This window comes from Tenrec ecaudatus, chromosome 1 (assembly GCF_050624435.1).
Source record: "Tenrec ecaudatus isolate mTenEca1 chromosome 1, mTenEca1.hap1, whole genome shotgun sequence".
Taxonomy (NCBI): domain Eukaryota; kingdom Metazoa; phylum Chordata; class Mammalia; order Afrosoricida; family Tenrecidae; genus Tenrec; species Tenrec ecaudatus.
In genome coordinates this window covers 179,431,897-179,457,216 of record NC_134530.1, presented here as the reverse complement: position 1 = coordinate 179,457,216, position 25,320 = coordinate 179,431,897, and the positions used below count along the sequence as shown (strand labels likewise).

At 37.3% G+C, this 25,320-nt stretch overlaps 1 protein-coding gene across 2 annotated transcripts in view; it reads right to left on the bottom strand.

The window, feature by feature from the left end:
* Positions 1 to 25,320, bottom strand: part of POU2F1 (POU class 2 homeobox 1) — a 239,499-nt gene that overhangs the window by 106,757 nt on the left and 107,422 nt on the right. For both annotated transcript variants that reach the window (XM_075564425.1, XM_075564435.1), the window contains exon 2: positions 1,926 to 1,988. In XM_075564425.1, coding sequence (XP_075420540.1) covers positions 1,926 to 1,988 — 63 coding nt within the window. The remainder of the gene's footprint in view (positions 1 to 1,925; positions 1,989 to 25,320) is intronic.

Here is a 25,320-nt window from a genome sequence, read left to right as displayed (position 1 = left end):
ATGGTAAAGTACTGCCCGCAATCTATTCTTCAAGATGCCCACAACCTAATCTTCAACAATTAGGAATATGTTATGTACATGGCCTAACACAGTGGTGACACAGTGGCTAACATGTGTCACCAGGGCTCCTCCTTTTCCTACTCTGTCCTATAGGTTTGGGATCAACTTGACAGCAATCTACAGCCATAGATTACCCACCAGAACTATTAAATATAAAATGCTTGGCTGCTAGTCAAAAAGTTGGCAGTTCATACCCATACACCCATACTTTCTCTGGGGGAGAAAGATGTGGCAATCTGCTTCCATAGAGATTCATACCCTTGGAAACCCTGTAAGACAGTTTTATATTGTGCTATAGGGTCCCTGTGAGCGGACTATCGTGAATTTGGTTTGGATTTGTTAAGAAATATAATCAACTGCTATTACCAGCAAAAGTTATCTTATTCAGTCATTCCCACTGTTATATGCAAGATTCCTGACTGCATCTTCCAGAATGTGTAGGTAAGTCAAAGCAAGTGCATATGGTTCTTATTTTGTCTTATTTTAGTGCTCTCGTAAAGATTTACAGTCTCAGAAACCCTATGGGACAGGTCCATTCTGTCCTACAGGGTTGCTAGGGGTTAGGATTAACTTGACGGCAGTGAAATTTAGTTTGAAGTCTTTTCAATAATTTAAAAGCTGCATGTACGACACGTGAAGGTGAATGTAATAAATCTGTTGCATGCAGGGATTGGTTTAATAGAGTCAGAGTGAGGGTAAATTGATATAACATTAAAGGGCAAGTTGTTGTCATGGCCTGGGAACTGTCTGCAGGGCTCTGTCAATGGTGTAGGCCTACAAAAGGCCTCCATCTCCTGCTGAGAATCTGAATTTCCACTCCAGATATACTGCCGTAGAATCTGTATTTTAACAAGATCCCTGTTTTACTTTGCAAACAAATCCTATACCTAAGCTAGGCAGGCCAATTGCCTACACCAGCACAGATCAGCACTATAAATCTCTCTTGTGCATTATAATGATGCAAGAGTCAAACATCCAACAAACCACGTGCTGAATTAAAGAGTACAGACTGTAGGGACTATTTCTCCTTTATGATTCATCTTTTCCTCAAGAACATCATTTTCTTGTGTATATAATTTTTTATATGTATGAAATTTTATTTTAAAAGCTTTGCCAAATAAAAGGCTGTATTAGAAATGGATGTGTTTTCAGCTACCTACTGGCACTAATATAAACTGTAATTTATATTAATTGTGGGGTGAATAATATTTATTATTTTGATTAACACCTGTAACAGCATGTTTTTATTGGTTATTGCGTAGCTGGGACTCTGCTTAATGCTTCACATATTAGCTCCTTAATAACTCACATTGACCTAGAAAATATATCAGTCCAATTTACAGATGTAGAAAACAGGTTTCAGAAAGATTGAGGAAACTGCCTATTAAAATCATTATGAGGTTAAATGGCAAACCCATACTCAGAACTCTGACTCAGACACCTACTCTTGTAATCATTTTGTAGTTTCTCTGATAGGTGGAAACAAAAACCTAAGAAATTAGATCTTCTAAATCAACCTCCCCGCAAACAAAACAAAAAGGCCCCACTTCCATCGAGTCAATTCCAGTTCACAGTGACCCTCCATAAATCTTTCAGAGCAGAGTGCCTAATCATTCTCAAGCACACCCCCAATTCCTGCAAGTATTAAATTATAATATTTGAAAACTCAATAACCAAATTGTCCTAATCTGTCTAAAACTCAAGGGGGCTTCAAAAGTTCATGGAGAAATTCTATCACCTATCAATTCTATTTCTCCATGAACTTTCTGAAACCCCCTCAAAAGTCCAAATTAAATGAAAAGTGCCCCCCCCACACCCCTCTAATACAGGCTCATAAAAAGCTAGGTCTAGGAACTCTCTCTTACCTGTGTTATCTCCACTCTCCATAGATGGTTTACTGCTTTCCGATGGATTGTTCATTCTTGAATCTGTAATAAATCAGAGGCAAAGAAGGTTCTAAATATTGGGAATGGGGTTGTAGATGCCAGGTTGTGGCAGGTGAATGGGGTTAAGCTAAGACAACCCAGAGCCTGCAGGTCAAAGCTGGAATGCTGGGAAGTATGATGAAAAATTTTCTGATGGAATTCAATATTCCTTGAACCTCATAGCTACCCATAAATAAATTATCTAAGGAACCTTACGATGCTTCTAAGAAAGATTACATATATCTAACCAGAAAAAAGTTAGCATGTGAGGTATCTGTGAGTAAATGCTTTGTAATAGAAACTTGTTAAAGAAACAAAGTTCGGGTTGGGAGAAAAAAACACCTTGAAAAGTAAAAAATAACCCAAATCAAGGGTTTTCTTTTGTATAAGCAAAGATATTCATTACTTATTACCCTCCCCCAATAAAAATTACTGGTGATACTGAAAATAAACAGAAAGTAGTAACTCAACCTGAGAAAGAAGGGGAGAGGAAACATGGTTAAGAAAAAATACCTTCTTAGTGACTCTTTCCCACAAACCATATGAATCAATGTCAAAATCAGAGTATGTCAATTCCCCTTCATTTCAAACCAGTGCAAAGAATTGTATCACATGACATAATATATCTAGCTATTTCAAACCTCAATCACAATCCTTGAAAGGTTAAACCATCTTGATGTCCCATGAACCTGTTGATCTGGCTTTCTTTCTTTTTGGGGTTATCTACTTAATGAAGGTTTCCATAGTGAGAAGTTTGTATTACCAAAGAAGACATGTTCAAAAAGGTAAGAAGAAATAAACTCTTTGTTTATTGTTGAAAAGAATTATATCAATAATTGTATTTGACTGTAACAAACAAAATTACATAAATGTCATATTTCACACCGACTGCAAACTCAAATTTTATAATCAAGAAAGTTTGTTAACAAACAAGCTCTGCCTTTTCTCTCAGTGGGTTACGAACCATTAACTACAGTTCTTAATGAAGAGCAGATATTAAAATATCATTTTATTTTCTAACAGAAGAGGACATTTTGCCTTCTGTGTAAGCAGTTCCCTACAAAATCTAAACAATCATTACACAGTCGTCTCTAGGAAGTTTCCTATTGGTGCATGAGCCATTTGCACACATGAGGGAAGGTTTCGGGAGACATCCCCCATAAATCTCATCTCTAATCTGGAGGCTGTAGAGTAGTTTGCATCATACAGCTTTGTAGTATATGTTTATCTCATGAGTTTGCACAATCCATTCGTAACTTTGGTCCTTCCTCAGATGTTCAAAGGTTTCAAATGTGTTTACAGCTTCCTACTGAAAGTACACTGAAGGTTTGAAAGAAACAGGTGCACAGCTTACTGAAAATCAGCTTTCTGAATGACTGAACTAAAATTTTATGAAACTCAAGAAATCATAAAAAAGTACATACATTCTGCACAATGATTCCCTCTGAATGTATCTTAGACTGGTGCTGGTAGTAGTGGTGGTGGAGGGGTGTTAGAAACAAACCAGCTAACATTTATTAAATGTAGCAATTTTCTACAACATCAAAACCAAGGTAGCATAATACTTAACAAGTCATGAGCCTAATGTTGTACAATTATATCTCAGGTTTTTGATGGTTTGTCTATTGAACTGTCAAGAAATGTTTACTAAAACTGCTTCACCAAAGAAACATGTTAAATAAAATTCTAATTAACTTTGATGATAGGACAATGATGGAAAGGCTGTTCAAATGACATTTATTGTATTTACGAGTAAAAGACATAATTCTTCATTTTAAAATTACTTTGTTAAAACATTTTAGAAAGATATCTTTCCCTTTTCTTTCCTTTCTTGAGTTCCCATCTTAGTTTATATAAAAGAGAAAACAGAAATAAGTTCTTTTTGATATTTGAAGACTTTTCTCTTTGGGAAAATCAAAATTATCTATGCCATCGAGATGACTGTACATATTACTTTGAATAAACAGTATACAAGCTGTTCTTGGGTTTGGATCTTGGTACCAACTTGTTTTTGTCATTCTTTTAATAGCGGTTTTTACTATGCTGTACAAATATGACATTCTCTGGAGTTTAGGCCAAGCTGTCTGCCTAACAATTCAAATATTTTCAGAACCAATAATTTATTTTACCTTTGGCAACTATGAAAGGAATTGAGACAACCACAATTTTTCAATTGGGAAAAGGACATACAGGAAGAATACAATTTAAAAAGGTTTTAAAGGTAAGATTTCAAAGTCCTAGAGTTTCTAGTCTTTGCCTTTCCAAGTGACCAGAGTAACCTAATGAGGTTTCTAACAATTATGTTTGTAAATAGCCAAAAGTCAACAGAAAAGAGCTACCATGAACTATCATGTCTAAACAAAACAGTACCTCAATCTGTTTTAAAATCTTAAATCACCAGATTGAAGCTGGATAGCCTCTGCCCCCAAAGGGCTTATTCTAGAGGAGACACTGTAAAACTAGGATTTCCAGTATTTAAAATGATCATTTTCAGAAGAATTTTAAGATGTTTGGGGGGAGGAGGGGGCACGGTGGCTACCCTTGGCTAAAATTTCTAACATTAATAGTTTTTAAAAACAGTATCCATTGCAATTACGCTCTCTAGCAGTATTGATGAGAAATACCGTACTCCACCTGATTTTTTTACTAAGAACGTGTGGATTTTGTGTAAGACAATTGTAGTAGGTAAGCAAAACCTTTTAGTTAATATGTATGTACTATTCGGGTAGTTCATAGCTTAGTTTTACACTTAAGATTGTTTTCAGAACTACATGTTTGCAAGAGGAATTTCAAAAAAGCAAAACTGTCATCCAATCAAGTTGAATTCTAAATCCACAGTATTTACTGCAAATATCCTCTGAAGCAGAAGAGCCAGGCTTAGGGAGGGGCTTCCAGCAAATTATGGAAGTAATGCTTGTGCTTTGCAAATGCCATTCTCCTTCCCAGCTCAAGCCACTACCCCTCCCTTCCCCCAGCAGGTTGCATATGTGATTAAGTATTTATGCATAGTCAAACGCCCCCCCACCCCCACCCCTCACACTGTTTCCATGTTAAAGCTTCTAAGAAAGAACTGTGCTGGCACCCACCTAGAACATAGTCACTGCAGTCCAGCATGGCCGTAAAGTCTTCTAGAGGTTCTGACAGTCCAAAACGAGGAAGGAACAGGTAGTGGTGTGGGGTAGGGGAAGGAAGGTACTACTATTTCCAACAAATCTACACTATGTCCTTAAGAGAACAAGGGTGGGGGGTGGAAAGTGGATTAGGGTAGTGGGGTGGCGGGGAGAAGCAAAATGCAACTTCAGTTACACCATAGCAATCTTCAACTGAATAAGGAAACTTCAGTTGCTCAGAGTTTTAGTCTCTCCTACCAGCTAGGACTGACATTGTCAAGGCAACTGAAGCATGAAAAGTTCCCCTTTTTGTAATAAAATAGAAACAAAGATTGCAGCTGGCAGTTTCCATAATGAAGCTTAATCAGTATGCGTGTGATTAGGGCCTTATGCAAATCTCTCCTCGTTAGCACAGCAGTCAGTACTTTGAAGTCCATGAACAATTCATTTACAGAACACACTGAAAGCACTCCCTACATAATTTAAATCATTACATAAATATTTATCAGCTTATTTGCATATTAATTGGCAGTGCATGGAGGGGAAAATTATCTCCTGAGTGCCAGCATAATAATTAGGAGGATAAAATAAGATTTCTTCCAATGGTATGGCTTCTCAGCCCTACCTTGAGCTAGTACCGGGGGAGAAGGAACAGGAGACAGAATTCTGTTTAAATGCCACTGAAATGACACATACAAATTAGAGACAACTCTACAGACTGAAGCACCTTTAATCTTATTCCTGCTGGCAACAATGACTGCAGTCATAAGAGGATTTGCAAAAAGCTTTCTACACAATCCAAATAATCCCAAGGAAACAATTAGCAAGGTAGAAGCAGAACACAGGGCTTTCCTGATGGTGATAGTCTGCTGATAAGGCGTTGTCCAGACGCTAACACAAAGTGCCAGGACAAAGTACTACTTCAACTTTTGACAAGGCAGCAATATAAATCTGGAAGCAGCACAAGTCCTATGAAATTATGTTCAAGGATCTGAAAATTATCTACAAATCTTTGAAAAAAAGTAAGTTATCAGGGCAGATTAGTTGGATGCTATGTATGGTGCAGTACAGCTCCATCTCACACAAAAACAATCTCAAGAAGCCAGTTTGTTATCTTCAATATGGGAAGTCAGAAAACAAATCCTGGAAATTGTAGAACTACTTAGTATTTCCAAGGAAATTTAAAGAGTCCTGGTTGGTGGTGTGTGTCAGGGATCAGGCTCTTAACTACAGGGTCAGCAGTTCAAAACTCACCAGTGGCTCTCCGCAATAGAAAGATGAGATTCTTTGCTCCCCATAAAGATGTACAGTATAGGAAACTCTACGGAGTCATTCTACTCTGCCCAATGGGGTAGATCTAAGTTGAAATCAACACAATGGCAATGGGTTTTCAAGTAAACTTAATTTAATGGATCTCTCTCTCACTCTCTCTCTCTCACACACAACTGTCTTTTAATTCAGTATTTCCATGTACTTTCTAATGCCACCTGACTAACAATGTTCGATTTAAAGCAGATTTACAAGGTAAAACATTTAATCCAATACTTGCACATATTACATCATGGTAACAGTATATCTGAAGTATCACAGAAACCCCCAGGAAAGATTAACAAACACCCTACTATAGAGTAGCAGGCATTTTTTACTCCTGACCTAACCCTGATCTTCATTGTATTGTGTTAAGTATGTAAGGGAGGTTTCAAAAGGTTCATGGAAAAATTGAATTAAAAGATAGTGGAATTTTTCCAAGAGCTTTCTAAAGTTCCCAAACAAACATAACTGTTATTTCAACACTCTTTACATGTATAATTCAGTAACCTGAGTTATATTCACCATGTGGTGCAAACATCACCTAACAAGAGTTCACTGTTCCCCTAAGCAGTGACGCTCTTGCCCTCTCCTTCGCACCCCATTATACAAACAAAACCACCACCATGGAACCATCCTGCTAACTGCAGTTCACAGGGACCCAACAGGACAGAAAGAACTGCCCCTGTGGGTTTTCCCAACTGTAAATCTTTAAAGGAGTAGAAAGCCTCATCTTAACCAGTAACGCACGATGCCAACAGAGATAATGTGATATATATTTCTGAGCCTACACATATTTATGGGAGCGGTCAGCCTCGTCTATCACTCACAGAGTAGTCTGGTGGGTTTGAATCACCAACCTTGCCATCAGCAGTCCAGCATTTAACCCACAGCGCCACCTGGGCTCACTCACTAATAAAACCTGGCCTCTATACAATTGCTTATTTTGTAACTAACTTATTTTATTCAGCCTAGTATTTTCAAGCTTCCTCCATATTATATTAGGCCTTCATTTCCCTTTATGGTCAAGCATTAATCCACTACCTTAGAGTCCTGATAGTACAGCAGTTAAGTGCTGAGCCACAAAGGGAAAGGTTCAAAGCCACAAGCTGCTACATGGGAGACTGATGTAGCAGTCTGCATAAAGATTTGTGACCTTGTGAAAGCCAATGTGGCAGTTCTACTCTATCGTACATGGTCACAATTAAGTGAAAATCTACAGTATTTTTTAGTGTGTATTTTGTTGTTGTTTGGTATGTAAGTACCAGATTTTGTTCAGCCGTTTACCTGTTGATTGACATCTAGCTTTTTTCTATCTTTTGACTATTGTGAACAATGTTGCAATGAGTAATAACACACAGTTCTCTGTTTGCATTCCTGGTTGTGGGGTACCAGCCCCCACAATCGAATGGGTCCAAGTGGAGGTCATGTAATTGAGGGGTGAAATTAAAGAGACATCAGACAAGATAAAGCATGGGATTGCTCATCTTCTGGACCATCATGACTTCAGCAGCCAGATCGAGAGAGAGAGAGAATATACTTCCAACAAAAGCTTATGTACACTGAGGGGGCATGAGCCCCCCTAATTACAGATAATCGCATATATAACAAAGTAGGCTGTACCCTAACCATAAAGGCCCCTGAGTATATTGGAGGAGTAACCTAACACCAGTGCCCAACACAGGTAAAGGGAGAGGGGCTGCCTTCAGAGCCCAGAGAGCAATAACACATCTGCTCTTATAAAGCTGCTGGCTACTCAGCGAATCAGACACATGCTTGTAAGAGGTAACTTTAAGGTAGCACTTTTATGGGAGGATATCGTGGAAAACAATATTAATTATGAGAATGTGATTGGGACTCAACTCCAACTCACAAGGGTGAAGGTCTCCTCCACCCCAGAAACCCAGCCTGCCAGGCTCAATATATGAGACTAAAAGGATTCATCCAAATACTCTCTTCCCTTTCTCTGGTCCCACTGGTTATGTAGCAAGGAATGGAATTTCTGGATCATACTGTCAGTCAAGGACACATTAAAGTAGAGTTGGTGAAACAGAAGACGACCCTCAAGGGCAGACGGATACAGCGGCTACAACAATGGGCTCACACCCACAGCAACAAGTGTGAGGACAATGCAAAACCAGGCACTGCTTCCTTCTGTTGCACGCAGGGTCCTTGAGAGTTTAAACTGATTAAACAACAGCTAACAGCAATAAATCACGATGTTCAGTGTCTTTTCTTTTTATAAAAAATTTAAATCATTTTATTGGAGGCTCATACAGCTCTTATCACAATCCTTACATACATCCATTCTGTCAAGCACATTTGTACATGTTTCAAAACATTTTCTTTCTACTTGAGCTCCTGGTATCAGCTAATCTTTCCCCACCCCTCATGAACCCGATAATTATTTTTTTTCATGTCTTACACTGACCGCTGTCTCCCTTCACCCACTTTTCTGTTGTCCGTTCCCCAGGGAGGGGGTTATATGTAGATCATTGTGATCGGTTCCCCCTTTCTACTTCCACCTTCCCCTTACCTAGTACTGCTACTCTCATTATTGGTCCTGAGGAGTTTATCTGTCCTGGATTCCCTGTGTTTTGAGCTCTTATCTGCACCAGTGTACATGCTCTGGTCTAGCCAGATTTGTAAGGTAGAATTGGGGTGATGATGGTGGGGGGGAGCATTAAAGAACTAGAGGAAAGTTGTATGTATGTTTCATTGGTGCTATACTGCACCCTGACTGACTTGTCTCTTCTTTGTGAGCATCTTTTCATGGGCTTATATGTCTTCTCTGGTAAAGGTCTATTTGGGTCCTTTGTTCTTTTTTTTTCCCCTACTGAGTTGTTTAGAATTTTTTGTCATTATTTTGTAGGAATTCTTCATCTGTTCTGGATATTAACCCTTTTCAAATGTTATTTCCAAATTTTCTCCCCTTATGTAGGTTGTCTTTCACTGTGTTGATAAATCTTTTAAAAAACAAATATTTGAAAATTTTAAAATACCATTTATCTATTTGGTCATAAAAACAGGTAAGGTGCAAGTCAGGGTTGTATTCTCTCGCCATACTTATTCAATCTATATGCTGAGCAAATCATGAGATAAACGGGATGATGTGTAGACGAGTGTGGCACCGGCAATGAAGGAACGTTTAGTAACAAGCTGCAGTATGCAGAATACACATACTTGCTTGCTGACATTGCAGAGGAATTGAACACTTGTTGATGAAGAGCAAGGATTGTAGCCTTCAGTGTGATGACAACTCAATGTGAGGAAGACCAAAATCCTCACAACTGGACCAATGATAAATCGAGAAAAAGTTGAAGTTGTTGAAGATTTTGTTTTACTTGGATCCAAAATCAATGCTCATGAAAGCAGCGGCATTAGATAAATCTGCCATGTAGACCTCTTTAGAGCACTGAAGAACAAGTATGTTCCTTTGAGGACTAAAGTATGCCTGACCCAAACCAGTGCATTTTTCATTGCATCATATGCGTGTGAAAGTTGGACATTCACTAAGGAAGACTATAGAACTGATGCATTTGAATTGTGGTGCTGGAGAACAATTTTGAAAGTAGCATGGACTGCTAAAAGGGCAGACTGGCCTATTTTGGAAGAAGTAAAGCCATTAGAGGCAAAGATGGCAAGACCTTATCTTACATATTTGGACATCCCGCCAGGAGAGACCAATCCCTGCAGAAGGACATCATGTTTGGTAAAGTGGGGAAGCAGCAAAAAGGAGGAAGGCCCTCGACGAGATGGACTGACAAGTGGTTAGCTACATCAATGGGCTCAGACACAGCAACGATTGTGAGGATGACCCAGCACAGTGTTTCATTCAGTTGTGCACCTAGCCTTTCAGTGGGCTGAAGCCAACTCAATGGCACCAAATGACAATAACATTCTGGCTTCCCTTTTTAATGATAAGGAAACTGAGTCACAGAGAACTGAAACACTTTATTATACTAGCACAATATTACACTAATAATTTAGTCAGCATTTCAAACCAGATTTTGCTGACATGAAAACCTGAAATTTGTGCTCTTACTTTCTTTGAGACCCACTAATTTGAGCCCCTTCTTCTTTCTTGGGTAAAGCATACCTTTAATAATCCTTACACTTCCAGTTACAACTTTTTGAGGCATGTTTTCAAACTTTTCATCGAAAGTCACGTTTTTGCATCACGGGCACACACCCAGCAAGGGTAAGCCACAAAGCATTTCTACCTGGATTCCAGCCCGTGCATCTGTGGATACCTTTCAAACAAAACATGTTTGAACCCTTTTGCGATGTCTCTGTGCAGTGGATGCTATAAACAAGCTCAATTAATAAGCTTGGTCACCTTAAAACACCAAAACCAAATTCATTGCCATCGAGTTAATGCTGACTCGTATGACTGTCTAGGAAGGGGGTAGTTCTAACTGCCCCTGTGAGTTTCCAAATCTTGTAACTCTTTATGGGAACAGAAAAGCCTTTTCTTCCAGGGAGAGGTTAGCAGCCCAACCCATAACCACACCACCACCAGGTTTAAAAGCATTAGCTTCCGAGGGGATCTGCTAAACCAGCTAAATCCAAGGTGAGAAACCAGCTTGGAAGGTTATGGCTACTGTTTTTTTGTTTTGTTTTTAATTCTTAAGGAGTAATCTTGAAAGCGCTTCTGGAAAGGCACAGGATAATCACAGGGGCTTATTATGATTAAGTTTGAAGAAAGTTGAACACTGCATTGGTGAGGAAAACACTAGGAAAGTTGTGGCAAAAGAGATTTTCCCCCCCACCATGATAGTGTACCTGCTCATTCTTCAAGGGCCGCAGAGGTTGTCCTACCAGAATGCTGGCTGTAGAACTTAGCCCATCCACTCTACAGACCTGATCTTGTCCCTTCAGACTTCTTGCTCTGCAAACTCAAAGAGCATGGTAAAAGAAGCCAATCTGAGTCCCTCAAGGATTCCCCAAGCCAGAAAGCACAGAATTCTTTGGGGAAGGGACAGAGACATAGAAACACCACCTTCAGAGAGGTAGAGATATTGAGGGGGGATATGCCATAAAAAAGACCTTCATGTTCTCATATTTCTGTTATGAACACATTGATTATTTTGTAGCAATTATTTTTTATTTACCCTCATTTATGTATGTGTGCATATATATGTATGCATAATATATATGTACAAATGTATATAATATATACATATATAAACAGAGAGAAAACCAAAAAATCAAGAAAAGTATGAAGAAACAAGACTCTTCCTTAGGGTAATACATTCTGATAGGTTCAAATGTATACGCATACACACACAAATATATATGTATATAGATTTTAAATTTTTGATTTCACAACAGTAATTGAAAATTACTTTTTTAAAGTGAGGCAAGAAAAGTTTTAAAAATAAAATGAGGCAAGAACTTAAGACATGTGAAGCAATCTGAGAACAGAATATTTCCCTTAATTAATAATTAGCTCTTATTTTCTTGTTCACACTTAATTCAACATTATTTTTAGCAATTCTTTAGAAAATCTTTTCAAAACATTCCATGTAATTTTCACAGAAACATAATCTTTCTCATCCTACTCTTTTCTTTGGTTTAATAAAGATCACTTAAATTGTGCAATTAAGATGAGTAGTAGAACTAGCGCTAACATGCTTGGGACCACAACCAAATGACTCTTGATAGCCACACAATTCTCCTAGTGGGCGCAGACATGCTAAGGTGTGAGCGTATATGATTATCGTGGCAGCATCAGACACAGATTTTAAGCGGGAACAAACAGGCATTAGTTAAGTGAAGGTTTGCTAGAGGGCTCTAGTGAGAAAGCAGCTAGTAAACAGTACAACCTCTCGTCGTATATTTTACATACACTGAAATAGTTCATCTACTGCTCAATTTCGTTTTGGTGGTAAAGTGCTGGACTAAGTGCTGCACTGCTAACCACATGGTCTACAGTTCAAAACCACCAGCCATTCCTTGGGAGGGAAAGGAGGCTGTCTGTTCCCTAAAAAATTACATTCCCAGAAACCCTACCTAGCAGTCCTACTTTGTCCTACAGGGGCAAAATGAGGTGAAACTCATTCACTGGCAGTGAGTTCAATGTTTGGTACCAAACATATCATTAAAAAGTCCAATCCTAATGTTCTTACTTATGAAACATTAAATCTATGTACCTCCACCAAGTTTTTTTTATAAAACTTGCCTTTCTGGTCTATCCTAAATCATCCTGATTCTTTACTTATAGAATTGCCCTTTCTTCATTTTAAAGAGGTTTGTTAAGTTATTGTTTTCATGAATTAGCACATTAAACAAATATTTGCTAAGCGCTGCCAGGCAATGGGAAAGGAAGTGATGATTAAAATGTGTCTTAGAAATGCTTTCAACTAAAAGCGGGATAAATGCTATTCAAGTAGTCACCCAACATTGTAATTACAAATTACTTTTATATAATTACAAACAAACACATGGAGTAAAAGTACTGGTGGCCAATCAGACTTTTAACACAGTCCAATAACTTGTCTTCACATCTTCAGCTAAATTCTTCGTTTTGAACAATAGAAATGTATTTTCTGATTTTATTTCTTAATCCATGAAACACAGGCTTTATTTTCCATAAAACCACATGTAACTCTGGTTATCCCTAGCCATCCTTAAGACTATTCCGTTTTATTCTTGATGTTGGGAATTTGTGCCTACTCTCTTTTAATTTCAAGCTGCTTGAATGTATTTGACAATATATGGGTAACAAGTCTGCTAGGAGTCGTAAGATATAGATCTTGAGACACATTCCTCTATTTAGTTAACCAGAATGCTCTTCAGACAAATTTTATTATTAACATGCCATAAGGATATTAACAGTATAGTGGTAGGCATTCTATAAATAATAGCTCTCCATCTGTCTAAAATACCCTTCTTCCTGATTATCTTCATTCACAAAGTTTGTTAACCTATAAACAGGCTCAAAAGGTATGGCCAAAGATCTGTTTTTCTCTAAATGTCAAGTAGTTAATTCTGTTCCATTAATTCTTTGCATAATTACTACATTCCTCTACTTTGTTTTTATTTTTTCAAATAGATCGTCACAAGCATTTGCAAAGAGAGTACAATACGGTTGGATACACTCATTATACCGTTTCATTCTGTGGTAGTTACAAAATCTGGTATCAATTTGAGAGGATTATGAATGAAAGGGTGGAGTCCAGTCTGTCATTCAGATCATAGACAATGAGGCCTCTTTGTGGGCCTGGCCTTCTCCTGAAAATTCTGGGAATTCCTGGATTTCCTCCTTGGAGGTGGGAGACAGTCTCTCTCTCTCTCTGCTCACTCCCTGAGAGACACTCTACTGACAAGACACATGGCTCTATGCCCTGGAAGCTGGAGAAGCCACATGGACCTACCCAGATACAACCAGACCTTTGGAGCTGGAGAAGCCACGTAGAGACCCTTGCCAGCACTGAGATGCTTACAATGTCACTGGATCCACAAGACTTCCCACCCGCTGGCCTGTGATCTTCCTGCATTCAGTGTCACTGCATGTATTTCATGAGTCTGAAGAGGATTTTATAGATTGGTATCAGACATATGGGCTAATATTGGACTTATGGACTTGATCTGAACTAGGTTGGGATGTTTTCTCAATATTCAACTGCTCTTATATATAAAGCTCTTTCTTACACACGAGTGTTTATGGATTCTAACATCTCTTTGCTCCTCAGGGCAGCTGGTGGTTTCCAACTGGTAGCCTTTCGGACCACAGCCCAATAAGTAACCAATACACAACACTAGAATCTTCTTTGCAGCAGCTAGGAGGAAAGGAATTTTTAAAAATAAACTTTGAATAGGTATCTTAGTTCCTTTAATGATTATTCCTTATTTGAGTTTTCTACTTTTTCAGTCAACTTGACAACGTTTATCGGTCTTAAAATTTAACCATTTCATCTTTTTTTTCAGGTTTATTAAGTTAAGGTTATAGGTGATAAAACAAATTCACTGCCATAAAGTTCATTCTAACTTACAAACCCTACATAAGACTTCTGAGACTGTAAATATTTAGAGGCAAACAGCCTCCTCTTTCTGCTGCAAAGCAGTTGGTGGTTTTGAACTGCTAACCGCAAAACCAATCCCATACTTAACCCATAGCACCACTAGAGTTCCTAAAATTATATGTAATAGTCCTGTTTTTACAAATAATTAGCTTTTAGGTTGGTAGTATAACCACTTCTTAATAGCTTTTATTAATTTGGGCTTCTACCCTATATTTCATCTTTTGCTTGGTTTTTAAAATTAACTTATTTCTCAAAGCTAAAAATTTGCCTCCAAAAACTGTTAGCTGCAGCACATGCTTTTATGTGCATTTTTTCCTTTGTCATTCAAGTTATACATGGTTAATAAATGCCCATTGTCTCCATAAGGTATTTTGGGATATAGTTTTAAGTTTATAACTAGATGGGTAATTCTTTCAGCTGTTTATTATTATGGTATTGTGATCAAACAATGTGATTTAACATTTCATTTTTGCTGAAACTTCTTGTATGACCTATTTATAAGGTCATAAAATGTTGTCAATGTTGCTGATATACATTGTGTTACTATGTGTTTCTTGGGGGGCAAGGTAACAGCATTATCCTAATCTTCTATGTACTTAGTTTGTAGAGGGGAAAAAAAACCAGGTAAAACACCCCAGTAAAATAAAGATGTTATCAATTTTCTCCTTAATTATGAGGTTTTGCTCTATTTCTAACACATTTTTATATACACAAACATTCTTATTAGATTATTCCTTTATCATCTTACAGTCACCTTCCTTTATCCAGATTCCTTTAATTGGTCAAAAAATCTATTGTTACATCACCCTTCTTTCTGACACCATTATTTATTTTTCATTTGTCAAAATTAGGTGGGCTTTCATTTGGTTTTTAATCTAACCTGAGTGTCTCTACTTCGAGAAGTAGTTTTAACTCATCTACTCTCTTTGTGATTGTTGATGGACTTGGCCTTTCTCTATTATGTATTTCATTATTTTTATTTAACTTCTTCTTTGCTTTTTTGGGGGGGGGGGAATTTCTCCCCTTTCTTGGTTTTTATAAGTCTTATTTTATTCCGCCTTTTCTTCTCCGATAGTTTGAAAGTTATATAGGCTCATTGCATTCAATCACTAAAAGAAACATGTATTTCTCTAACAAATTCTAAAGTTCATCAATATCCCTAGACAATTCCCTAATTAAAAAACGCATTTACACAAATTACACTTTCACACAACATACAAAAAGCCTGTGTGTTGTAATTAATTTCATGGTCCAGCACTGTTTGTTTAATACATAATGTTCTGTGAATGAATTCAGAGTTGAGGCGACTCAAACCAAACCAGACTTAACATGAAAATACTAATATCAAAATATTGTTTTTCATAGAGCTATAGAAAGCAACTCATTTTAAACATTTCTTACGCCTTAACATAAAAATAGTTAATATACAGAACGCATCCAGTTAGCCAACTAATTATCTTTATGCCTTAAAATGAATCCCTACCATAGCTTCCAAGATCACCTTCGAGGAAAAACAGAATAATTAATTTGAAATTTCTGAAAATATATTTTAATTAAATAGGCTGGTGAGTAAGACAAAGCACTGACAGCAAAGATTCTCTACCAACATGAAACTAATAAGTTCCCAAATTAAAAGTAAATAGAAGTGGAGTAAGTGAGTTAACTTACAATGATGCAGCAAAAGCAAATCTTCCCATTTCATTTTAATGTTTGACAAAAAGCAATGCACTTTCATTTTTCAAAGTCAGTCCTAAAGCCATTAAATGGGGTTGGGCAAGTTAGGCTTCTGTGTTTACATAGGTAGGGAGAGTGCACAGCAGCAGGAGGGAGGGCGCTTACTGTCATGGACTGAACTGTATTCTCCCTCGGTATCTGTTCATTTGGCAGAAGGATGAGCCTCAGTGGTTTGGCAGGTAGGCAATAATGTAATGTAACAGTTATGTGGTGATGCCCCATGATGCGATCCAGCACTAAGAGGAACAGATGTAATCCTTCCATGAGGTGTAGCCTGCCTGCAACACCTTTAATCTTACAAGAGAGGGCTGGAAGAGAAGCCAGCAGAGAATTAGGGGTAACTACTACCACCAGAAAGCCGAGCCAGGAATGGAGTGTATCTTTTGGACCCGAGGAGGCCCCAACACTGAGAAACTCCTAGATGCAGAGGCAAAGTGATGCCCAAACACATGGGGATCTCTCCAAGGAACGCTTGGCCTACAGAAGCTTCGAAGAGACAATGAAGCGTCTTTGTATATAACAGCACTGACAGTTGCACAAAGAGAGCTTAATCAAGCTAATGAGTATATTAAGGATAATGGGAGCTAAATTAATTCCTAATAAAAATATGAAAAAACAAAACAGATGAACTCTGTGATATTGTACTAGAACTACTGGTTCTGGCATAAACACACATTATCAAAATATATAAACACAGAAATAAACAGATTTATATGAGCATAAACATATATGAAGAGGCTTCAAACAATTCATGGAAATATTCTATTATCTTTCAATTCCTCCCTGCCCCACCAACTTTCTGAAACCTTGCATAGCCTATTCCATAGCTCTGTTCACAGACTGGGCATAACATGGCCCTACAGCAAAGAGCATAATTCGCACCCAGGTCTTGGTTTCTAAATGCCCTCTCCACTTCAAGGAACTAACAGCTCCCTGAAGAAATTGCTAGTGAATGTGCTTTTAAAAATGTATTGGAATATGTCAAAAACCACAGAAGGCAATCTGAAGTATGTCTTGCTTACTACATTGTGGACAACTTGAATGAAAACAATAATTTAAAAGCACTACTCAATAGAAATTCATGAGCCATGATAATACAAACCAGGAAAAAAAATTCTTACAGCATGCCAAATAATAAATAAATTTTTTTATAATTAGAAAATCAATATTTGGAAATCACCACAATAGTTCATGAAGAAACAAAAGGTACTGAAATTCATAGAAAATTTAGTTTCCCAACAAAATCCTGTTAAGTACAAAGGGAAAAAGTAACTACAGTGAAGAAGTATGGCAGATACCACCTTAAAGTTAACATAATATGTAAAGGAACAAAAAATATGCACCTCTTGAAAGGATGCATTTAGAACACTGTCACTTCTGTGATATTCCAGAATACAACCCCAATTTCATCCAGAAGAGCCATAAGATCAAGCCAAATTGAAACACATTCAACAGAACATATTCTTCCAAAATGTCTTGGGTCTGAACCAAGGCAAGCCTAAGGAACTGTTCTACACTAAAGGATACAAATGACATATGACAACAAAATGCCACAATGATATAGGATCTAATAAAGTAATCAGAGGTAATGGAACATTAATGTTGGCAATTTAATCTCAAAAAGCTCAAGAGGAAAAATTATCTCTATTGTTCTTGTAACTTTTCTGTAAGCTTGAAATTACACCCATTCCTCATTTATTGAATATCAATGGTCAGGTCATTTTGTGGACATCAGCTTATGTAAAAATGTAGTGACTGTATCAGATCACAAAACAGGATGACCACATCATTACATAACTGCCAAATCCCACAAATCCTGGCTCAGCCAAAGTAGCAAATATACTGACAGCCTGAGTTACTCTCATATCACAGCTGGGTATTTGTTACTACCAGATGCATATGCCTAATGCACAAAATAGTTAAACCAGTTTTTTTACTATTGTATATCAGAAATGCCAAATAATGAGTGTCCATAGTGTAAAGTGGTTCTTTTTTTGGGGGGGGGGGTGTTGGTTTTTAATTAGCAAACAAAAGATCACCACTACAATAAAAAGCTGTTTGGGGAAGGGTAGATGTTTTTGTTGCTATTAATAGAGTAAACATCAGAAATCCCATTGGGGCTTGGCGGGAGGTGTTAAGATGTTTTCATTGTTATTAACGGTGTTAACATCAGAAATTCCTGATCAAAATTCCTGTTAATATTTTAAAATCAGGCCGCTAATCGCAAGGGCAGTAGTTTGAAACTACTCCATGGGAGAAATACACAGTTTTGTACTCCTGTAAAGTTAGAAGCCTTCAAAAACCCACATTGCCAGTAATACTCTGTCCTACTGGCAATGAGTTTGTTTTTGGAATTTTCCTACTTAAGGAACTCTAAGGCAATAATTTAGCACCTGAACTTGAACTTCCTCATTTGAAAAACAGGGATAATTATGCAGTCTTGCAAAGTTGTTTTAAAAATTAAAATGAGAATATATTTTGAAATAAGTGAATATAAAAATGGTACTATCTCAATATGCAACAAATACTTCTGTCAACATTTTTTATTCCTGTTATAGCAAAAACAATTCAGTGATACACCCAAATATTTTCATGTATCTTAATTGACTTTTAATCCATAGGCATGAAAATTATCTTGTGTACAAGAACAGTTCTCATAATGTTTAGGCCATGTTAACATCTCTCAGGTACAATCTGGTTTTCTTCTTTTTCCCTCCTGTCTTAACCTTCAATATTTCTTAAGAAGTATACATTTTATCTTCTCCTGAAAACTTAAAATTTGAAACACAATGCATATGCCTCCAGTTTGAATGCTATGATTTAGAGCATTGGAATCAACAGCATTTGATATTGCCAGGAAACAGGAAACAAGGAAAGAATAGAGAAGGTTAAGGGCCTGTGATAATTAGATGCTTTTATGTCAACTTAAAACTTTATGAAATGTAGGGTAGAGTCCAATCCATCAACCAGGTCACAACCTCATGATGCCTCCTTGGGGGTGTGGCTTCTTCTAAGAAGAAACTGGGAACCCCCCCCTCTCTTTGCCCCTTCTCTGTGCCTGCCTGGTGGGATTCTTCTTCCAGGGGTGATACCATGTGGGCTGCCAGATCCTGAGAGCTGCCAGTGCCCTGCCATGTCTGCACCCACCGGCCTGTGAAACTCCTGCTTCCTGCTTCACTTTGCCTGCAGCTCTGTGAGTCTGAGGAAGGGCTTATGGACCAGCATCAAACTTAGGTGCTAGAGTTTAACTGGGTTAGAATGTCTTCTAGAGATATCAGTATTTCTTTAGATAAAGCTCTTTCTGGCACAGCATTGTTTCTATAGACAACTCGGCCTATCAGTTGTCAACTGTTACGTCAAACTTCTCAGCCAGTCCATGGGAGAAAAGACTTGGTGATTTTGTTCCTAGAAAGATTTTTGTTGTGTCATCAAGCCAATTCCAACTCAGGAAACCATCATGGGACAGTTCTACTCGATCCAATACAGTCTACATGAGTCAGAACCACAACAATACAGTGATGTGTCCAAACAAAAAGGGAAGGTATAAAAATTGTGCACATCATGATTTCTCCTCTTTGCTCTATTTTACCATACTGTTACATTTACACATATATTTAAAAAGCATCAGGTAATTAAACAACTTTATGAGAAGCCCTGAAGTTCCTTGCATTGGGCTGCTGACCACAAAGTCAGCAGTTCAAAACCACCAGCCATTCCAATGAAGAAAGATGAGGCTTTCCTTCCATAAAGATCTGCAGCCTTGGAAACCCACATTGGCAGTTTTACTTTGTCCTACGGACTCACTGTGAGTCAGAATCGACTGGCTGGCAGCAACTTAATGAAGGAACTTTATAATCTTTCTATACTATTCATAATTTTCACCTTGTCTTTTCACGTTCTAGCTAGTTTAAAAGAATTTGGCCAAGGTAATAAAAGCTGTCAACACATTTCACCTTTTATCTTATCCTACTGTCTGACTGTCCAAACAGAAAAGTGTCAGAGAATCAACTGTACCTTATTTCTCATATTGAATACTCAGTGTCATCAAGTTGATTATGACTCATACCAACCCCACAGGACAGGACAGAACTGCCCTTTGGGGTTCAAGTCTTTACAGGAGTAGACAGCCTGATCTTTCTCCTGTGGAGCAGCCAGCAGGTTCAATCTACTGACCTTGTGGTCAGCTGTTCCATGCAAAACCCACTTTGCCACCAGAGCTCCTTCTCGTATTGAACGTTGAACTTCTCTACTATAAGATCCCCATATAATACCATAAATAAATAGTCCTGTGTGGTATGTGACGATGCATTTTGAATATCATGCTGCTGTAGTAGTATATATGCTGTGTGCATTCCTACCTCCTTTTGGCCAGCCATTACCCTTTGGTAGTGAGTATTTAATAAAAAAATTCATAGGGAAATATGAATTTCTGGGAATGAGTTCAGTATTAACACAAAGTTTTTCCTGCTTTTGGCAACCATGGACATTTTTATATTTGAGTTAAAAAAAGAAGGCATTTTCTTTATAATTTCATCATTATAGCTTCATTTATGGTGATTAACTTTTATTTATCCCAAAGCCAGACAGTTAAAATGGTATATTACTTTTTTAATAACAGACTTTGCTGTAACACTAATTTTTCACTAAAAGCATCTTAACTATTTTTGAAAAGTTTACTTTTCAAGCATTTTAAGAACATAATCATTGCTTGATGAGCCAGTATAAAAAGCAAAACCATGAATATAAGTGTTCAGTCACACTAAATATCTCTTTAGTCTTGTTTCAATTTGTTTACTCTAATTACACATGTGTATATGAGGGGGCTCCACAAAGTTTGTGGGGAAATTCCATTTTCTTTTCATTCCATTTTGCCACAAACTTCCTGAAGTTTTCTTGTATATTTTATAAATATCCTTTCTTCTTTTTTTAGAAAGGAGGCAAAACCTATACCTCTATATTAGGAAAATGACTATAAGGTTCCTATAGTTAAAATCATTTTAGAGGAAGATAGGGTTTCCTAGCACTTCCTCATGTCTGTAAAATGCTCATATTTTGCATGGATGAATTAAGATGGGAAATTATTTCATAATCAGTATCAGTTAACATGGTCTTGTGAGATTTACAATTAAGTAAAGTTTAATTCCAGAAATAAACAGGCTATGCAATTTAGTCACAAGCTCTGAAATCAGAAGGTATTGGGTTTAAAACATTGTTCTCATATCCTAAACTGTATGACTCTCTCTAAGCCCCCATTTCCTCATGTAAAGCAGGTACATCCTAAAAATCTCTTAAATAAATAAAACAATGCACAGAAAACATCAATGGCATATAGCAATTAATTATTCATTGTGAATGCTACTGTTAACAGATCAAATATTTCATGTAGAATAATAGATAAAACCATGGTCTTCTGTTTCCAAATTAACAGTTTACATTATAGTACAAGGAAAATCCATATGAAATGACATCATATGTTTATTCTCTTAGGCATGTTAATTTGTATTGAAAATACTTTAAAATATCTTACAAGGTACTATATTATGAATCACAAAATCTGGATTCTGGTATCAGCTCTAGACTAGGTTAAGCAAGTTTCTTGACCTCTCTAACCATCACTTAGGTCATTTGTAGAATTGTAAAATTTATATTCTAATATTCCACTTAGTAAGTAAATTTTAATAAAATTGCATATAAGAACTCCTATTAAACTACCACACAGGGATTATTTCTAATGTTATATTATCACAGAATAAAGATTATACTTAATATAAAAAGATATTTATATACTCTATTTACATTAATTTTACAACTCTTTTGGTAGAGACCAGAAGCAAATTTAAGTACTAGAGTTAAGGATACCACCAATCAAATTTCAGAGTTAAAAATTAGGGTGGGAGGGAAAATATATATGTATATATTTTACACACAAACATAAGTATACATGTAGACATGGATATAAATGATGGATAGGTGGTAAGTTATTTTTAGAGTCATTTCACAAAATTGAAGCAATAATGAAAACACCTGGATTTATTAGAGGCTACTGAATTAATCGCTTTTATTAGCAAGAGATATTTACCAGGTTTAGAAAGACTGCATTGTTTCTTTGAACTGATTCATTGAAAACAGAGTAGTTTGGTAATTAAAAAGGCAGGAAAGGTCTTCTTACTTTTCAAGTCTATGAATACAAAAAGAGAAAAAAGGCAAAACTGAGTAAAAGATATCAAATAACCTAGCACTTATTAAGGGAAAACAATTACAGTTAATGGGAATAACTGCCTTAAAGCAGGCATTTCTCATGTGCCTATTTCTTTCTCTATAAAATAGGGATACTAAGTGCCCTGGTGGTGCTGTCACGTAAGCATGGAGCTGCTAACTGAAAATCAGGTGGTCCAAACCCACCAGCCAGTCCAAGGGAGAAAGAGGAGGCTGTCTGCTCACATAAAGATTTACAGCCTCAGAAACCCTGCATAGGGTGGCTTAGAGTTGGAATAAACTCAGTGGGTATTATCTGCCCTTACAATAGGTAGAAAGGCAAAAGTTCATTAAAGAATAATTTTTTTAAAGTTCTTTGAACATGTGTGGGGGAGAGCTTCAAAATGTCTGTGTAAAAATGGAACTAAAATACAATGGAGTTTTTCCATGAACCTTTGACACCGTCTCATATTGTAATGAAGCTACTATTTCATGAAGCTGGATAACACAATGCCTTAAGCATTTTCTTAAAGCATGCACTTCAGATTTAAAAAAGCCTTGAATCAACATTCCCCCTCAAATTTACAAATATCTACTGCAACTAGTTTTATTTATATATAAATATATTATTGGCTTTATAGATCATAGTATCATGTACAGCAAATATAAAATTGCTATGACTATAAACTACTTTTAACGGAGCTATAAAAAACTTTATACTGCTATAGCTATAAAGTACATACTCTGAAAAACTATAGAAAACAACACACACAGGTGTGGAAACTCACCAACACTGACTGACCACCAAGCTCTTTTTGCCAGGTGGCCTCAGAACCCTATCAGCAAAGTGTCCCAGAAACCCAGGCAAAGAATAGGCGTTGGCACATACACTGGCTCTGTCTGGTAGCTGTCTGTATTGTAGGAGGAGTCCTGGTGGCATAGTAGGTTATGTGTTGGGCTGATAACCACAAAGTCAGCGGTTTGAAGCCACCAGTTGCTCCCATAGTTACAAGTCTTGGGGTTTTTCTACACTGTCCTAGGTAATTATGAGTCAGAATTGACTCTGTGGTCATGGAGTTTGGCTTGGTGTTCAGTATTAGGTATCTATTTTTGAATTAGCAATACTAAATAGTAAAACTGCTATTGATTAGTGGGATCCCTGGTGATGATGCAGTTGTTAAGCAATCCCAATGGTGAAGGAATAGGCTGACTGCTTCTGTAAAGATTTACCACCTTGGAAACCCTAAGGTTATCCTATAGGAACCTAAGGTTGGAATGGACTCACATTATAACTAGTAATTAATTTAAGTCACCTTAACTTTCATATAACTACTCAGCACTTATGTAACTGGCCCACATAATGGCCCATGCCCCCCAATACATCCGTGATATTCCTATTATTTCATAAATTCCTTAATCAACAGCTTAGGTTCATAGTGCAAACGAAATTAAATGTGGTGTTAGTTCAGGAAGACTTTTTTTAAAAGAAGCTATGGTTCTAATGGGAAAAAGTAATCACAGTAACTCAGAACTAGAGAGAACCTCAGAAAGTAAATAAAAGCATAATATTCTGTCCTAAATCTCCAAAAGCAGTCAAAAACCCACCAAAAAATCTACCAGATCCACCCCCCACCAACCCCCAAAGTTTGATCTACCTTTTCTTTACAAGAATAGGGGGGTGGGGTGGCTAAAGTTTTAAACCATAAAAAGATATACCTAAAAATGTACCCACCCCCCAAAAAATAAAGAAAGAAACCCTTTGAAAGAAGGGTTAGCAAAACAGACAAATTCTATAGCGTATTAAACTTAGCCCACCAGAAGCCCTCCATAGCAGGGAATGTAATGAGAAAGAAAACCCACCCACCCTTAGACCCACGTGAGCCTTAGAAACTGACAAACCTCTTGTGCCTGTCCACTGACACATCTACAGACCTTTTATTCTTCTGCAATTTCTCCAACTTAAATTGGATGCAAATAAGCCAGGTGTGGTCCTTACAACAGGAGTCCTGCTAGCTCCTACTGAGTTTCCATAGCAACATCACAGCTGGCAATGAGAAAGCAGTTGTGCTGGCCTTAAATTGGTTTTTAAAGTTTCAATACTCATTGAATGAAATACCAATTACGGTATCTTAGTTAAAAAAAACCAAGTACAAATAATTCTATCTTTATTTGAACCCAGGGGCTAAATAAAGCCAAGCATTTTCTGTATGTCCAAAAGTGGCTTTCAGCTGAGCAGCAGTAATTAATGTGTCTGAAAATTCCAAAATGCTAGTCACCGAGTGGTAACCAAAGAAAGATAACATTTTAAGAGAGTATATCCTGTGGGTCTCTTAATGTAGTATCCAACTTTCAGAGAGAAGGAGACACACAATAAAAATTCTCTAAATAGTAGTAAATACTGTTTGTCTTTTTCTGTGAATATATTCATTGGTTTTACTAAATGTAAATGTTTTAACAGCAGTGGCTTTTGCAGGGTAGTCCTTGGCTTAGCATAATCAGCATCACATGGGGATTTACTAGAAGTGCAAATTCTCAGGCCACTCGGTCCAGCAACCTGCATTAGCTATTTCCCCTAGATTCTGATGCATGTCAAAGTTTGAGAAAGCAGATATATAATTCCAAACTTCAGAGGAAAATGAAACATGCAATAGGAAATACAGGACTTTATTCCTGTCCTTAGAACAAAGTGAAGCATCATAACGAAATAAAACCTAACCGACTCATTGGCCTGGGAAATTGAGTCTGTTGGATAGTATTTCATTTTCTGGGAGGGGGTGTGGGAACACAGACATTAGCAATAGCTTGGCACGTCTAGCTTGGTAAAGTGGAGGGGCACTGAAAAGAGGAAGACACTGACAAGAGGAATTGACCTGGAGGCTGCAACGCTAGGCTCAAGCCTGGTAAGGACTGTGCGGGTGGCAAAGGACAGGGCAGGGCTCCTTCTACTGCACACAGGGGGGC